General features: G+C 44.3%; 2 protein-coding genes across 4 annotated transcripts in view; one reads left to right on the plus strand and one right to left on the minus strand.

Moving 5' to 3' along the window:
* The window catches only part of mrpl11 (mitochondrial ribosomal protein L11), a 60,393-nt gene that overhangs the window by 24,868 nt on the left and 17,252 nt on the right, over nucleotides 1–18,273 (plus strand). The window lies entirely within an intron of this gene.
* Nucleotides 4,294–17,933, minus strand: tmem265 (transmembrane protein 265). Of its 3 annotated transcripts, none has more exons than XM_063495494.1 (2): nucleotides 15,885–17,933; nucleotides 4,294–7,205 (listed from the first exon to the last, which is right to left on the minus strand). In XM_063495494.1, the coding sequence occupies exon 2, from the start codon at nucleotides 7,201–7,203 to the stop codon at nucleotides 6,139–6,141; it is 1,065 nt and encodes a 354-aa protein (XP_063351564.1). In that variant the 5' UTR covers nucleotides 7,204–7,205; nucleotides 15,885–17,933; the 3' UTR covers nucleotides 4,294–6,138. The 3 variants fall into 3 exon arrangements, with proteins under 3 accessions (XP_063351564.1, XP_063351557.1, XP_063351549.1); XM_063495487.1 differs by lacking the exon at nucleotides 15,885–17,933 and adding an exon at nucleotides 10,410–12,520; XM_063495479.1 differs by lacking the exon at nucleotides 15,885–17,933 and adding an exon at nucleotides 10,066–12,519.

The following is an 18,273-nucleotide window of genomic DNA, read 5'->3' on the forward strand; positions in this document are numbered from 1 at the left end:
AGCCACTTTACTTGGCTAAGAAGGGTCATCTGTAATTCTTTATGATATTAAATGGGGTGCTAATTTTGGCTACTTAATTTGGGCTTAAAGCAAAAGCTACGTACCTGAACAACTGAACATTACAGTCCTGGAGTCTCACTCATCCGTCAATGAAAATAGTCACGCCCCTAAATCTAGAATAAGAAATAGAGACTCGTCTGACCAGGTAACCTTTTTCCAATCATTTGTCTAGTTTCGGTGAGTCTGTGTGAATTGTAACCTCAGTTTCCTGTTCATAGCTGATGGGTGTGGTCTTCTGCTGCTGTAGCTCTTTTGCTTCAAGCTTCAATGTTTTGTGCATTTGATGCTCTTCTGCATAGTTTGGTTGTAACTTGGGGTTATGAGTTGCAGCTTGTAGAAAGGCAGTAGTAAGCAGTCTAGCCATACTCCTCTGACCTCTGACATTGACAAGTGTTCAGTGGATATTTTCTCTTTTTCAGCCCTCTCTGTAAACCCTAGAGATAGCTGTGTGGGAAAATCCCAGTAGAGTTTCTGAAGTACTCAGAACAACCTTTTTGCCATTTACAGCCATGCCGTGTTCAAAATCACTTTAGTGACCTGTCTTCCCAATTCTGACTCTAAGTTTGAACTTTGTCTTCACCATGTCACCGCTCCCTAAATGCTGCCATGTGATTGACTAACTAAATCTTCATTTTATCAAGCAGTTTAACAGGTGTACCTAGTAAAGTGTGCGGTTTAAACACATTTGCGGAATATTTAAATAAGAGAATTTAATTCCCATTAACCTCTGTACATTTGTCATGAGTAGAAAAGATGACTATACAGACCAGAAATTTAAATCCCTGTGGGGGGTTACGTGCTTTTGGAGGCATGCCCAAGTGGCCCTTTGAGGAGCTGGGATTCCTTCATTACTTTATGGGTGGTATTTGACACTAATTTACAGTTTTGATTAGGCACAATTAAAAAGGCCATGTTTTTTTTCTGGAATTCTTTAATGTCACTAATACACTGATGACGAAGACACGACGACGGCTATATTTCAGAATTCTTCCAAGTCACTTTTATCCAAACAGCCCTGGGTTATCAATTTTTGACTTTCATTTTTACAGCTCTTACTGAACAAATCTGGGGATGTTTTTCAGGTATAAATTTAACAACAGATAGTGTAGGGCTTAAGGGATTAAACTGCATTGCTGTCAGGACCTCTATAGTAAAAGGGAGGTTGTTATTTCCATCTGCAGTAATTTGTGTTTGGCTCTGTTCCCCAACTTTTCATAAACATGCGGAAAGCCAGACCAGAGGAGAGCAGCAACAGTAAGACCCGAGCAGATAACAAAGCAGCCCTCATACTGACAAACAGCTATGACATCAGTAAGGTCAAACACACATGAGGGTGGAAATAGGAAGGAGGTGGGTTGCAAAGCAGCTTGCAGAGGCTCTGGGTAGACAAAAGAAACTTAAATAGTGTGCCGTATATAAAGCTTACCAATTGGCTGAATTTTTTGTATCAGACCACCTTCCAGAACGTGATTAAATTTAGTAATAACCAAGTAAATTTACTTACTGTAGTGCTACATCGAGGTATAGTGAAGAGTTAATTGTACTTTTGACAAATTCCATTTTATTTCCACTCCTCTTTCATTTCAAATTTATAACACTTTTTACTCTGCTGCTTTTTTAGCTTTACTTTCTTTGCAGATTTAATAAAGGATGTGATAGGATGAGGAGCTCAAAGTAGAGCCGCTGCCTCTCCAAAACGAAATGAGTCAGCTTACATGGTTTAAATATCTGTCTAGGAGGCCTCCTGGACACTTCTTAGATTAGGTATTTCAGGCCAACAGGAAGAGGACCCCAGTGAGACCTGACACTCGCTGGAAAGATTGTCCCTCGGCTCGCTTGGGAATGCCCCGGTGTCTCCTCTGTAGACCTAGACCTAGAGGCAGGGGCTGAGGAGGGTGGTGTGCTTAGAAAAAGGATAACGGATGCAGTCAGGAAATTAATCATAATGCATTACTTGGTTTAGTGTGACTAGCAAATTATAAAGTAGCAAATGATCCCCGTTTGTAACAGCTGCACCACGGATGAATGATTACACGCAGATGCAACAATAAGCATAATCTAATTCAGTGTTATTGTGAAACAGACTACCCTGCATAAATTACACTTAAGTTGATTTTGATGCTTAATTGATGCTCATACTCATGATACAGTCATATTTACTTTAACAGGGAGACGCTGGCATTATTTTTTTCTTAATATTTTCCTCCCACACTTTTTAGAGTGCAGTATAATACAGAACTGCAGCAAATCTTCAAATCTGAAAAAGTGAAATTATCAGCAAATTGGCACTAATTGATTTGACATAAGGATTTTTTTTTTAATTCTCAAAGTGGTTAGTATGTAACTTTCTATTAAGTGGCTGATCATTTCGACCTTTGTTCTTTTTTTCTTTCTTTTTTTTGACTTTATGTAATTTCGGCATTACGTAAATGTCACCTTAACGTCTGAGACCTGTATTAGTATGCGTTTGTCTCCACTATTGCATTGCATATCATAAGAGTCTCAGATTCTTTTGCATCATTTCTTTCTGTTAGAGTATACTTTGAAGTTCTCTCCAAAAGCAGCATTGCTGATGGTGTGCGTGCTCTGATGAATGATTTAGACATCTGTCTGTTAAATGTGTCTCTTTTTTTTTGCCAGAAGAGGTGGGTGTGAGCTCGTAGGCATACTGTAGCTGTCGCCGCGTCAGGGGTAATGAGGTGAGATGGGTTGCAACGAAGTGCTCAACCAAGCAAAACAAAGCCATATGTTTGTCTAAAGGTGCCTCCTTCTGGACTGTTTGAGATGTCATTGTTGTCGGAGCAGCGTTTTGTGTGTATTTGTCTCTGTCTGTTCTCTTGTTCCATCAAGCTCACTGTGTGTGGAGCAAACGCTAAATAAATGGCAGTCAGCAGCCACTCTGCTTCAGGCAGTAGCCCCGTTCCTTTAATCTTAGCCAGCCTCTCCCCCTCAGCTTTTCTTTTTTTCCTCCTTGTCTCTGACTAACCACTCTTGACAGGGGAAGTGCAGAGAGGTAGGCTGCCTGTCGGCTGCAGGGCAAATTTAAACAAACGAGAAAAATAAAAGAAGGAATACAAGACAAAAAAAGGGAAAAGTGACAGCTCTGGTACATGAGAATAATTACAGGCTAGAGTGAAATTAGCACAGGCGAGAGGAAGGGAAGAATAAGGAGCACCGGAAAGAGCGGCAAAAGAAGAATGGAAATAGGTGCGCAGCTCGAGCACTTTTCTTCAGGTTATGGGAGTTGGTGGGAACTGAGGGAAAATGCTGAGCATTGTATTCAGAGTCTAACAGGTGTAACAAATTCTAGGAGGTAGTCATTTGCAGAGGCAGCTGCCTATGTAGCTGCTGCTTTTAGTATAATAGAAATATGAAGAGGTGCCCAACAGGGACTGCATCCAGAATGCATGTGTTTGAAATGTAGAGTGGGCAAAGTAGAGGGAGATGAAAGAAAGAGGGTAGGCGAGAGCTGGATGCTGTCTACTGCACTCGATATCCCTCTGTGGTTTTTCCTTAAAAGTGTATCTGAACTGGAGAAATATTCCCCACAGAAACTTTAAATGAATTTCTTTCTATGGTGAAGCATGTACATTAGTCTTAATACATCCTGTAAATACAGCCTGTAAATCAAGCATAAAGCAGCGAGAATGAGCACTTGCATTTTGACAAATAGCCTCAATTTCAATTAATAGGACCATTAAAGCTCAGAGGACAGGCTGATGGGTGCATTCATAGCTGCTGTGAGCAAAGAGCCAGTTCCCTCTGAAAAACATCACACGCACTTACTACAACTCTTGACATGCGCACCCCATCACATCAAGACTTCTCCCTCTCTCAGCATTAACGGCAGACAACACAACAGCACACTCAAGGATTACCGCGAGAGGATCCGAGCTGATGGGGCCGCTGGCATAATTGTGATAAATGACGGCCTTTCGTCAGTGTGCCGCTCCATGGAGCAAAGAGCGCGCTGTTGTGCCGAGAACATTTCGGGAGGCTTCCATTCGCTTAACCAGTTCAGCATGAGGACAACATAAAAACATGCAATTTCCTGTGACTGCACAATGAGAGCTGATTGACTTTAATATAGTGGAGGTTTTGCAAGGAGGAGGCGATTATTTGCCTCTGTGGTCTCTTGGACTTGAATAATTTGGACCGACTCCTTCTGTTTGTTTGTGTGTGTGTGTGCGCGCGATTTTCTGCCAATAATGCCTCTTTGTAATGGCCAATGAACTGTCAACACTAGGCGACTATGAAATACTTTATTAGTTTGCAGTCTGTCTTGGAGGTGTAGCTGAAAACAGCTGTGGAATAACTTCACAGTATACACATGGCATATGTCCAAGTTCCACATGGTACACATAATGTGTACGACAAACCAGGGGCTCGTTGCACCATGAGGAAACAAGGCACTTGACTGTACTGTACATCCTTTACGCCTGCCGCTCTGACCCACACTCCCACATTTACCCGACATCTTGATAAGTTTGTGAATGAATGGATTCACCCATTTTTGAAATGGAATTAAAAAGCTGACTCTTTTTTTTATATAAAATGAAAAAAGACATTTGACGGTTGGATACATGGCTGGAATGAATGACACTTTGGGACAAGAAGAGATCACAAAAAACATGAGTTTTAAATGTGTTTTGAACCTCTAAAGGGATTACTTACATTGGTATTCAGTCTTGGTAAACAATTTAGTAAAAAAAAGAGCTGTACTGTACACAAAGATGACGCAAAATGCTCGTTGCCCACCTTTAAGCCCAGCCAGTGAAAGATTGCATTACTGCAAACAGCATCTTTTGTAGCTGGCAACTTGACTTATGCACATTTTGTTGTTTGTTCAAATTGCTGCTGGATGATTTAAACCGGAAACGTTGACACATTTGTATATTTGCCAGTTGTTGAAGTGAAGTCTACCTAACTGATGTGCATTTAAGTTAGATAAAACATGCCATAAAAATTGTAAACAAAGTTTAGAGATGTTCTACGGTGGTGCCCATGAGTCTGCAGGTTTTCACTCCAACTAAATGACAAAGTGACTGATTCCTCTCATTAACATTTTCTTCCAGACAAGACAAACTAATACATAATATCAATGAGAGAACAACCTTGGTGCAGAGACCCTCCAGAATATATCTGGGAAGTCATGAGAAAATTAAATCTATAATAGAATACAAGAGAGGAAAAAAAATCTGAGCTCCTCATCCTGTTACAATATTGTGAAAAACTGTATAATTTTACCTCTTCGGGCATGTAAAAAAAGAAAATCTTAAAGTAGAATCACCTACAATTGTGATTAGACTTTGATTTAAAGGGTCATCAGGTTACACTGTGCATTAACATACTGAAGCACAGTGAAGAGTTCTTAGTGGTAGATGGCTTTTGAATGTTGGCTCTGTGGTATTGAGGGAAGAAAAATGAATCACCACTTCTGTGTATTAAAAGTTTTCTCTGTAAAAGTACCCTGTGAAGTGAAGTGAGAAAATGTACACTGAAAGGTCAGAAGCTGTGTTTTGGCATCTAATGGTCTTTTGGCAGAAGCGAGTCGAGTCTGATTTTTTTTTTTTTTCCCCTGAAACCTCATGAATCTGTGCAACAAATTTCTGTTTCTCACCCCTAAACAGCTGCAATGAATCAGTGATAGCAGATATTTATCAGGAAAGCAGAATTCTTTAAAAAAGGGGGAAAAAAACAAAGAAAATCTGACAATGCAATTCCACAAATGTGATGACAGTTAAATCAAGATTAAACCACGATGAACAATAGCAGACTTCAGCACACATTTCTGAAAAAGTCTTTACAATCTGACAGATGGGTTCACAGTGTTGACTTTTAAAAATACACATCCACAAATCACAGCACTGCTTTTAGAGTTATTCTGAGCACAACAAGATGTGCACAAAGCCAAGCTTGCCAAATGCAATTCCACAGTTCTGCATTATAACCTCCGCTGTTGTACTGAAATTCAGTACAGTTATCTGTTTGGATGTGATACCGGCTTGGCTACTCCGAATTTTCACTGTGGTTGTTTGTGCACGCTTGTGTGCATGCGTGCACGTTCAGAGTGATTCTCTAAAGTTCATGGGAGATGAAAGAGGGTCCTAAAGGTGTCGCCGTGGGCTCCAGGCTGACGTGGGAGAGCGAGTGGCTTTGAGAATGAGACAGTGTGTGATAATTAGAGGGAGGAGCTTTCCCCTGGGCCTGGCCCTCTCCCTGCTCTGTCCCCGGGTTTGGCAAGGTCGAGTCTCCCGGTTCTGCTCCTGCCACAGTCCCGCCTCCTGCAGCACCGCGCTCCTGTTTATGTCTCTCCCAGGCTGAGTTCAGCTTCACAGCCAGAGCCAGCAGGTTCTTGCCCAGAAACACAGTGGACACGCGGGGGTCCCTATACCACAGCATCCCTGCACCCCTCAGGGCTAAGGTGAAAATATTGATAGTGACCAAGCTAAGCCAAGGGTACAAAGCCTCCTTGCGGGGTCCTCTCTGTCCTGGCAGACCAGTGGCTCCCAGCTCTGTGAGTGCCACACACGGCAGCAGCAGCAGGAGGGCATAGCAGTAAAAGAAAACCAGACCCTCAGCCCAAATGGGCAGCCTCTGCTCTACAATCCCTCCAGTACCGGCTGCAGACCCTCCTTGGGCTTCCCACAGCCCCGCCTGCAGGTCCAACACATCCAGCAAGTCAACCACCACCCACAGGAGCCGGCCCCGCACCTCCTGCTTCCTCCGCTGCGGGGTCATGTGGTCAGCTCCTGTCAGGATGAGAAACAGGGAGGGTAGACAGATGGACAGCAGCAGCGTCAGGGTCTTTCTGGCCAGAGGATCAGGTGGCCGACGCTCCTGCCTGTAGTTGTGGCAGACGAAGAAGAGCTTGAGCTGGAGCAGGGACAGGAACAGGAACCAGAGGGCGTTGGCAAATCCACGCCGTGGCGACCGCGCCTCAGACACCACGCCAGCTGAGACGAAGCGCAGTGCGAGCAGGAAGCCCAAATCGCCCAGCAACACTGCCACATATTGCCACACGCTAGGTCCTGAAAGACCCCGAGCTCCCAGCATGCTCTGCTCCAGCAAGTAGAGGTCCACCACTGCCATCGTGCTCACCGTGACCAGGGTTGATACGCACACCTGGGGCGTAGGCACCATGCCTGAAAGAGAAATACACAGATGCACTGTGGGAAATCTGTTGCATCGACAAAATTCAGAGTCTGCTCACATCGATGTGCTTGGTGCCATCTGTCCCCAGTAAAGCCGACAAATCTGCAGGATAAGAACATGCTTGTTTCCCCCCCCCCCCTGAAAACAAACATGTAAAATAATTTAATGCTGGTTGCTATGGTTAAAGACAATAGCTGCAGAGTAAGCAGTGAGAACCCTTCATCTTTGGCCAGAGCTACATCCACCCTGGCTGCTCAAGCTGGGAAGCCTATTAAATTGTTTTTTTTTTTCCCCTCTGCAGCTCTTTGAATTAAACAGTCTTCATTTTCCATAAAGGTCCTAACATTGCTGCTGTTTCGGAGATCAGAGATTTTTTTTTCCCCCCGAAGTTCTCAGCTGTTACTTTTTTCTGTTTATTGTTTCTGATCCTTTTTTTTTCTCAGCTTATTCATTATTAATTAATTGCATTCAGGCGCAGCTAGGTGCCCTGTCAAAGCCTTTTCTTTGTCTCTATAGCGTGCCGTGTTTATTCTCATACTGTGCTGCAGCCTTTAATCATCCCAAATTCCCCTATCATTTCGGATGAATATTGATATTTTTGCTATTTGTTCAGAGATGCGATCGTCTCGTGTCGTTGTGTACACACTGTGCATTCGTGTGAGTGCAGGCTGGCAATGCTAATTTGGCTGAAAATGAGGTTTCACGTTATTTTGTCACAGCTCCTATCTCAGCCACAGACAGTATAAACCCCAGTATTGATTTCAGCATGAGAAATAATCACTGACTTTACAGTGCAGTCGAACCAATGTCTCTTTATCGTATTTAGCTGAAAAGCACAGCACACACCACTGGACTGTCTGTTATCTGCCCAGCACCACTCCCGGGTGTCAACCCATCAACCGGATCGATGGCATTATAATATAAAATCATTACCAGCTCAGATGTGTCCTAACAGCAACAGTTGAGCGTGATCGAGCGAGAGATTGTCAGCATGATCGCGGCCTCTGAGAAAAGTCTCTCCGTGAAAAATGTGTATTGATATCTTGCCGATGGAAGACACATCACTTCCCCCACTGTAAGACTAACAGGAGCTCTGCCATCTCCTCGGTGCTGTCTGAATCATTGAAGAGGGCTGAAGAACTCCAGTGGGTAAAAAAAGGGTTTTGAGATGGAGTGTGTGTGTGTGTGTGTGTGTGAGTGTGAGAGAGAGAGAGAGAAAGAGGAGAATAAGACTGCAAGTGAAAGATTAATAGGCCTTTTGGCTGTCTACATGCCTAATAAAGTGTTACTGCATGATGGTAATAGTTCATAAATAAGCTCAGGGGGAGAGGGGGTGAAAGTGATGAAGAAGGAAAAGAGTCAAATGCAGACAGAAAGTGACTTCCACCCACTTACATGAACGCGTGCGTTTCACGAGCCTACTCGGTCTAGATGAATCCAGATGCATTCATCACGGCGACTATTGAAGAATCACAGACATTAAAGGTTTGTTCTGAATCAGATGAATCAAAGAGATGAGGAAAGGAACGATCTTGACTGATTAATCTCCCCGGAGGGATGGTGGGAGGACAGGCGTGGATCATGCCAGCAATGTCTGATTGTCTGTGAAGCCTTTTGTCTCACCGCACACGGAAACTTGATTATCATTTCCACAAAATTGAATAAATTTCACCAAGCCGCAGATTGAGAGGATATTGGAATTTAAATTTGTTTCTTGGGGGACAACCCCAGCCTGCAGGAGAGGAGCAGGAGGAGGAGGGTTGAAGAAGTTCACATCTACAGTTGCAGCCGGCTTTCAGGAGGTCGTGGCTTTCGGGTTATTCCACAGGCACCTTAAATTTTTACCCTGCAAATCTATCCGTCAGCCGGCGTTTATGTTTTGACTCCCTGTCAACGCGGTGTAATTTATTCTGCTCTGAGTGAGAGACCGGGATGACAGCCCGCGTGTCCACTCAGCTCATCAATAATGACCAAATTCATCATTCTGCTGTCTGGGAAGTGACACTGCTGTTGACAAGGTGAGGCAGCCTATTCCACTGTAAGCATGAGTAATGGCACATAATAGTGTGCAGCTTAAATATTTGTGTATTAGCATTAAAAATCCATTTTTTCCCAGAAATGTATCCACCTCTTGTCTTCCTCACATAAGGCATGAGTGCACACCCTGTACACTATTGAATAGGTAATCATCCAAAAAGCACTTCAATTCTTTCCAGCACACACACACTCACACACACACACACACACACTGACGGAAATGAAGCAAAGGGGGTGGGGTTGCCACTTGCATTTGTTTCCTATTAATACTAGGTGATTCCCGGTTGAACACAAATGCATGTAGAGCAAAGATTAATTTGTCTGCACCTACAGATCATCTCCATAAAACACCCACTGCGGAGCGGCAATTTTCCTCACAGACAAAAATCCTTCACAACTTATCACAGGTGGCACAGGAGCACCAAGGGCATCGGGACAGCATCTGAGCCATTGTGTGCAAACCCATTAATTAATAGAGTCAGGGGTGAGCAGCCTCTGATAATGCTGAATAAATCCTCTCCCCAGACATTAAAACATCTGTTGATTTATCAGGTAACAGCCCCAGAGTTTCCCGACGGTCTCTCTGTTGTATTTCTACACAGTTAACACATTTTTCTTTTCTTTCGGGTTGAAATGTGGTTATTTGGAGCTGCCCAGCACGCAGTGCTGCCTTGAGACGTCCTGCATCCTTTAACGATCTCTATTAAAGCGCTTCTCTGCAACACCTGTTTCATAACCGCCCCATTAACAGCAGGTATTGTGGCTTCAATCCGAGGATGCCTGTTAGTAAAGTAAAGCAAAGCTTTTAGTTACCCAAACCATTCGTCTTGCACTTGGGCTCGATCTTCCTGGCTTGATTTACAGCAAGTACTGAGGGGTTTTTTGTTTTTTTTTTTGTTTTTCCCCCCCCGTTTCCTCCGCCAAGTAGAAGCGCTGTCGGTGACCAGTAAAGTCTTTTTTTTTTTATTGTCGCTGATGAGCCGGGCTCGGCGATAAAAGTCTTATTCTCTCAGCACGGGTGTTTGTATACAGTCAGGCATCAGGAGGGAGGCTCATGGAGAGGCTGTAAGAGGGCAAAGTCACCGCTACTGCCACACCAAGCAGACTCGAGTTTGAAGGAGCAGAAAAAACGGAAAAGAAAACGAAACGACTCGTACTTATCAAGATTTCCTCCTCCGTGCAGATCTGGCATGGCAAATCTCTCCTTCTCCGGGCTGCATCCGCGGCTGTAGCAGAGGCTCTATCTGGATCTGGGTCTGTCGCCTCCCGCAGTGTCGGAGTCTGCTGCTGTCGATTTATCTTTTGAAATAGCAGCGGGGGCAGAGAGCCGTGCAGGGCTGCTGCTCGGCCGGGCTCGGGCTGTGCGGAGCAGCCGGGAAGTCGGTCAGAAGTGGAGCGGCATCAGCGGCGAGGCGATCCCGGCCGATCCTCCCGCGAAGATGGCTCGTGTGAAAAGAGGCAGAGCGGTGCAACAGCGAGGGGAGGACGAGGAGCAACTCACTCACGCTGTGTCCGAGTTTGGTTGTGGTGGTAATTTGTAAGCAGGCTACGTGCTCCAGCACAGACCTCCCACCCTCCCCCGGTTTCCCCTCCTTCCCTCCACCATCAGCTGTGGAAGTTTATCTGGAAGAAGATGCAATGAATATTTTAGAGCACTCTGTCACACCACAGTCTCTGCTTATGGTAATAATGATGATGATGCCACTTGGAGAAGATTAGTTGCATTGTTTGCGAGCAGGCTGATTCCTTATTTACCCTTCTTTGCCTGAAATAAGAGCGGAGGAAGTGGAGCGAGAGATGCTTATAGCCTGTAGACGCATTTAGAGCTCAGAAGGCAGATGTTACAAGTTTAATTAGGCCTCCTTCTGTCTGCTTACTGTCTTAGTCACACAAGGAAATCATTCCTCTGTTGTAGATTAACTCATTACAGCCGGCTTAAAGAGAAGGATTGGGAATTTTCTGGGACGGATCTGCTCAAAAATGAATCGCTTGGAAACTGTTTAAAAATACAAAAAAAGGCGTGTGGCTCATTTCCATGTTCGAGAATTCAATTTCAGCTCCTTTGTCAGCCGCAAATGAAGTTTGAAGGAATTTCACAGTGTCACCTTGTCCTCAAGGTCTTGCTCCTTCGAGTGTATCTGTTGGCACCCCAGCCTGCACTTTGAGCAAAGGCTCGGGTCCTCGGCTCTCTCGCTCATGTGGCTCTCAGCGTGCTGGGTTCATAGAGTGAGAGGTTTAATCAGACTGGTGAGAAAAGGGATGGAGAGTCATCCTTCTTGTCAGATTCAGCTCTGCGCTCCGCTGGCTTCCAAGAGAGGAGAGATTTTCCATTTTCCTCACTTCAGCGTTGGTTTTTATGTGTGTGTGTGTTCCTCAGCCCTCCTCTTCTTACCACTGCCTCTCTGTCACCCCTGTTCTCATGTTTATCCTATTCTCTCCTCCATTCTGCAACTAACTCCCCCCCTTCAGTCTTCTTTTTCTTTTCCTTCCCCTGTGGGTGTGGTTGAAGGTCACCGTGCACACTGGCTCACTTTCACAGAGGAAAGAGGGAGAGTGAAGCAGGAAAAAGGACGAGGGGAACAGTGAGAATAGCAGAGGAGCGTGAGGAGCAGCCAGGCGGGCAGGCTGTCCACAGTACTGTGCACTCATCACTTTTTTGCTTTAGACATGATTGGAGAAGTTTGGAAGGACACATGGGCTCGCAGACTGTCCAAGAATGCTTAAGGCGTCAACAGTGAGCCATGGTCCGCATGCTGACCTCCACAAACATGGCAAATATGGAGGAGTCAGTGGCGTCACCTTCCTGCTCTTGGCTTTATACTCGATGTCATCTCACGACCTGAGACATGCTTGAAAAGAATGCACCACTTCTATAATCAAAGTCAGTACAGCAGCAGCAGCAGTGATATTGTCTGTTTTATTCCACACATTTGTCTTTCTTGTCAAAGCCAGCACCTACATTACCCACAATTCAGCTTTATTGCCAACAGTTGGGATTCAGTCATGTTCTGCAGGTTGTGGCTAATGAAGCCTGGAGCTGCCGGCCCCCAGCAGAGATGAAGAGTGGGCTGCACAGGTTCATGTTTCCCTGGTGCCACATCACCACATCGTTTAATCTTTAAAGTTCACTACCACCTTTTAACTCAAGAGACATCTTTGCGAAATACAACTCTTTGGCCATTTGTTAAATATATGAACACTGGACAGTATCAAAACAAGTTGGGTTGTTGTTCACATGTAGAACACAGGAGGAGGCATGTTCTTACTACTGGATAGGCTTTATTTATTTGTTTTAGGCTGCCTGTGTAGAATGCACAGGAGGCACACACTGGCTCACTGCGAGCTCACGACAATTACCTAATCAATTCCTCCTGCTTGCGGACGTCACATGGACTTTGTAATGAGGAGCTGGCTGCATAAAGATCATTAAATGTCTGCTCTGGCTGTGCTGGGCATTTGTGTTCTCAGCATAGCTGGATATAGCTTCTGTGAACTCACTGGATAGTGAGCTTCACTTGTGAAGCATTGACCTAAGCCTTGCCGGCCTTCGTCTCCTTGGTGTTTTTGAAAATGAACGTGACAAATGAGAAGCAGCTGTGACAGAGGAACATTTGTAGAGACTTTTCCATAGCAAGCTGCCACGCCCTGAAGCTGACTCTGCTTTGTTGTTTGTTCTACATGCGACCAAATATACAAAGTGAACATCAAGTCAGATTAACTAAGGCCCCAGTCACACATGCCTGGAGACTGCCTCAGAAATGTATAATCGCAGGTTGCAAAGACCAAAACAACAAAAAAGCCTCCTTGTGTTTGCTTTACAGGTTGTCATGCACACCAAACTAATCTCCAAGCTGTAGAATTGAGAGAGTTGGTCTTCAAAGTAAAAGTTTCACTCTTTGAAATGTCTTGGTTTTAGCAGTAAGCAACCACTTTTATTTTGAACAACCACTTTGCAAGTAGTTGGCAAGTGTTTGCAGATGAGTCTTCTACGCAGACTGCGGGCAAGCACTCCAATCTGCTACCAACTAAGGCAATTGCAGTGAGTTTTTTGATGCAGCAGCATATATATCTTTGCTACAGAGTTTACCTACTGACAGCCAGCAACTTGCGCCAACAAGTTGTCACTCCCCAGTTGGGAAATGCACATTTCTCCCTACAGACCGGTGGCCCCCAGAGGGTCCTAACTGGTCTGTATTCCTGCATGATTGTGGCTTAGTCATTGAATTCAGTGGTTCCTGGAATTTGTTTCAGCAACCGATTGCAGCTAGTCAAGACTACTCATTTACCCCTAACAACCAGTGTTTTGTAGGAAGGCACCAACTGGTCTCCAAGCCTGTGTGACTGGATGGGCAGTTAATTTAGTTGTGGAGGGCCGCACCAATAAGTTGAACTCAATTCTGTCCAATATTGTTTCAGTTCACTTATAAGTGTATTGGTGCGGCCCTCCACAACAGTCCCATTTTTTTTATGTAAATATTAATTGCACAACCTTAGAAGACTTAAAATTAGGGACCGAAACCATAAAGTCATCAGGAAAAAGCTTACTGAGGTCATTGATCAAGTGAACAAGTTTTCTTATCTCGGTATCCTTTTTGCAAACAGGGGAAAACTCTCTTTTCTGGCTCATAGAAAGAATGCAAATTTAGATCACTTACACAATAACTTCTGTCTTTTATATACAGTCTGTGGTTTTCCCATCCCGCTGGGTAATGTCTGGAAAAGTTCATGCCTGCAGTGCATGTGCGAAAAACGGCTTTTATCAGCATTCGCCTTTAAATAACCCCTCTAGAGTGCAAAATTCAATACTGGCTTTCTGAATACTCCACAAGGACAACGCTACTTTTGTTAAAACATTGCTATCAGTTTTTGCTGCAGTCTTATTTTATTCCAGCCGCTGATTTTCTTTCTCCGAGTGTTTTGCCTCCACATGTCACGGTGTCTTGTGATTTTTCTCCAGCGTGGAGCCACAGCTGCCTGCAGTTCAGGCTTCCGCGTTCTCGCTGTAGTCTCCACACGTGATTAATCATGTGAAGTGGCAAAAAGCACAACAGTGTCAAGACTGTGAGGGGGACCTAATGGAGTTGAAAATGGGATGTTTTGTCGTGATGCAATCCATTTTGTCGCACCGCCGCCTGCTTTCGCTGTGCCCTCAAACAGCAAATTCTTCTTCTTGTGCCAGGTACAAAAAGTAAAAGCTGTGTCTATTTTAAGCAAAGAGCCACACAGCAAAAACACCACTGAGAAGTTTTGGCTTTTTTTTTTTTCCTCTTTGTAATTTGGTTCACTCTGTCAGTTCTGCACTCGTGCTCGTTTGAAGAGCGCTCCTTAGCCCCTTTTGTCCTGTATCCTTGCCTCAGCACAGTTCACTGGAGACTGGGGGTGAAAATCGTTTTTATTTTCCACTTTTAAGACTAATCCACTCACTCTGCTGTGGAAAATCAAGTAAAATGCATGTCCAGCGTGAACTTAATTTAGTTTGTGCTGTTTGCTGTGTGCGGCTGTGTCTGTTAGACCTAAAGTGGCCTCGTGCTCAGCCTCTCGCTCTCAGTTACCCCGTCTGCAGCGGAGGGGTTCAAGATGAAACCTAATCAGCTGTATGACGCTACAGCGGGGCTGAATGTGATAAAATGCCAACACCGGAGCAGATTAAATGAACGAGTTAATGAAGGTAATGAATGAGAGTGTTTCACACTGAAGAGTTTAATTAACCTCGCCTCCCACCACCCTCTCTCCACTGTAACACCTTTGTCACTGTATCGCAGCCCTCTTCTGTGCCTACCACACAGGGGCAATTTATCGAATGGCCTCTTGTGCCAGGGGCAATTAATCCTCCGTCCTGCCCCAAGGCCTTATCCTGCATCTGTACCCTTTATCTCCATGTTTGCCACGCTTCCATAAGCACAGTACTTCTCTTGACCTATTCTCTCTCTCTTTCTCATCTACCTCCAATCTTCTCCCTCCTCCTCTTCCTCTTCTCCTTTTTTCTTTATTTTCCTTTGTCTCATTTCTTTTTTTTTTTCTTGTTCTCTCAGATGCAGAAACACCTGCGACCACACACAGTGCGCACTTCCTCACCGTCAGCAATCCCCGGCAGCTTAATCTGCACACACACCCACTCTTCAACTGATAGTCTCGTCAGATTAAAATGAGGCTGAAATATTCATGCATAAACATGCATGCACACTCACCCATATTTATGAGGACCTCCCACGGCCTTTGCTTTACTTTTGTCCTATTGTTCGCTTCAGACAAACAAAACCCCCTCTCTGTGCTCAAATATTGACCACGATAGTCGGCCACATTCTGACAACTTTAATACACCTCAGCTGTCTCGCTTTCTCTTTCTTTTTCCCATTCCCATCCTTCTCTTCTCTCTCTCTCTCACGCACACACACACACACTATAGTGCCACACCAGTGCTACATCTTGTTAAAAAGAGTTAGTGAAGCTGAAAGGCCAATCACATTAACACAGAGGGAGTGTCAAAAAAGACCACAGAGAAATATGGTGGAAGGGTCAAATCAAACGGACACTTCTCAGATTTTAATTGCAAATGCCTAATTGCTCAAATAATTATGAGTAATCAGACTCGGCCGCGCTGATCTCGAATGCATCATATAGCAATTACTCACCACTGTCGCTGCTGGATTTAAAAGAAAGAAATATCTTCGTAGATTAGCGCTTAATCCCGGTGCCCAGGATCGGAGAAGGCTTTGAAGATGTGCGGCTCAATGTCCTCGTCCACAGCCGCCGCGGAAGGCCCCGCCTTGGGTGACGGGCTGCGGCCATTTTATACTGGAGAGCTCTAATCAGTCATGGTGGAGGAGCGAGGATTTATCCAGCAGCTCGGATTCGAGGATGATTAGATGCTCAGATGCAGTGAGAGGGGTTAGCGATTTGGCCAGGGCATGAATGTTGCTGTTCCAGCTCTCCCTCACTGATAAATGTCATGGGGAGTTGGAGGAGCCAACCTTGAACCTTGCTTTCATGGCACGCCAGCCCGATGCTACATTTAAAGACTGGGATTTCAATTATCAATGTGATTCAATCGTGGTTATTACTGCAGTTAGACTATTAAGTAGCCTGAGGGCAAAATAAAACTTCATCTTCAGAGGCTGAGGTACCTGGACTTCTGTGGAAGAGCTTAATTAAAATATGATTACCTGTCTCTGGTGCATACTAAAATGTGTATGGAGCTCAAGGCAAACTGCCTGCTGTCCCAAGAGGATCATATCTAGTGTTGTCAGGCCCTTATTTGCCTTGTTTTCCACCTTTTAGAATGATTTTTTTCCCCCTGTTTGTTTGAGCCCTTTTTAGCAGCTAAGAGCTGTCTGGTCAGGAAAGGTCACGTGAAGTCTTTGCCTCTGTCTATCTTTAGCGCAGTCCCTTCTCTGTCTGCATAATTTCTCACTGTCTATGCTTAAGCACATTTTAGAAGCATCAGACATCATCTCTTGCTGGTCAGGGAGCCCATTTCATGGCTTTGTGTGGCATGAAAGGGCCGTCGGAGTCGGTGGGAGAGATCATTATCTGACATGAGCTTACAGAAGGGAAGGAACAGGAGCTGAATGTGTGAGGCAGAGCCCGAGGGTTTGCTTTGACTTCTACTCAACATCGCAGCCTTTATATTAATCCATATTTAATTAGACTTTCTTTTAGTGCTTGTTTACTCTTGCTATGTTGTTGTAAGGGAGGCGGAGGGAGGGAAGGGCAAGGATAGAAGGTAGTGAGGTTGACATGGGATTACTATTAATAAATACAAGGGGAGGGAAGGTAGAGCCTAGTGAGGGCTCCAGAGACGAAGCTGTGTTTCTTTTCATTAGTAGGATATTGTAATTCAGATAGAACCCATCAGCTCAAACAACGACCTGCCGCAGCTCGTGTGATGTGCTGAAATTTCAATCAGTTTGTTGTTATTGTGTTAGCAGATGCAAAGAAACGCCAGTGAGTAATGCGTAGTAGCGTTTTAGATGCTGATGAAGCGATGCAGTTGTGTAGATCGAGCGACTGATTAGCATTCATCAGGTGCTTTTGAAGCCGTTAGAGGAGATGATGTTCAGAGAACTTTCTGCTCCGTTAACTTCAAATAAATGTCTTTCCCAACCTGTCGTTGGAGAATGTCTCGGGATGACTGACTTTTCATCAGATCCACTATTAGAGCTGCTCAGTGTGCTCTGTCATGGAGCAGTAGAAGCTCGCGAGTCCATTAAACTGCGTATTTTAAAAAAAAAAAAAAAAAAGCCTTTTTCCTTCTCTCATTTCTAAAATGAACATTTCAATCAGTGTGTTGCCTTTGGGAAGGATGGCGGGTGAAGGTCAGTTTGAATTTCAGCAGTAATAATTAGATTCTTTATTAGTCTTTGCCACTGAATTCATCTCCAAAAAGGAGCGCTGCAAAGGAGCAGCATTGGCCGGGTGTTGACTTAATGTCACCCATCCATTTTGCTTTCGCTCTGGTTGGCCTCGCAGGAGCTAGAAAATGGGAGCTCATTCATCACTGGGTTTCTCTGGCTCTGGGCTCCAACATGCATTCAGTCATAGCTCGAGTGACAAACACACACACACATAAACACTTTGTCTGAAACAACAAAGGGGCTGTGTGCACACATGCACGCACACAGATGCATCTCAGTGGGACGTGTAAAAATGTCTCCAGCAAAATATCAACACAGACACACACTCACCCACCATATATATATATATATATATATATATATGTATGTGTATATATATATATATATATATATATATATATATATATATATATATATATATATATATATATATATATATTATATTAGTGTACAGTGTCACATGGCTGCTCTCTGAGCTGCTCACGTGTGAATACAGTCAGACCGCTGAAGGTTTCTGATTGATTGATTGATTGACTGACAGCAGCACAGGCATCTGTATTCTGGCAGCACAGTGTGACATGAGTGATGCTTGGCTGAATTTTTTTAAGAGCTCATACATTTTAAAGCAATCCTCCACTATTTTTCCATGTTTATTTCCCTCTCTTCT

This window comes from Pelmatolapia mariae, linkage group LG2, assembly GCF_036321145.2.
Source record: "Pelmatolapia mariae isolate MD_Pm_ZW linkage group LG2, Pm_UMD_F_2, whole genome shotgun sequence".
In the NCBI taxonomy this organism is placed as follows: Eukaryota; Metazoa; Chordata; class Actinopteri; order Cichliformes; family Cichlidae; genus Pelmatolapia; species Pelmatolapia mariae.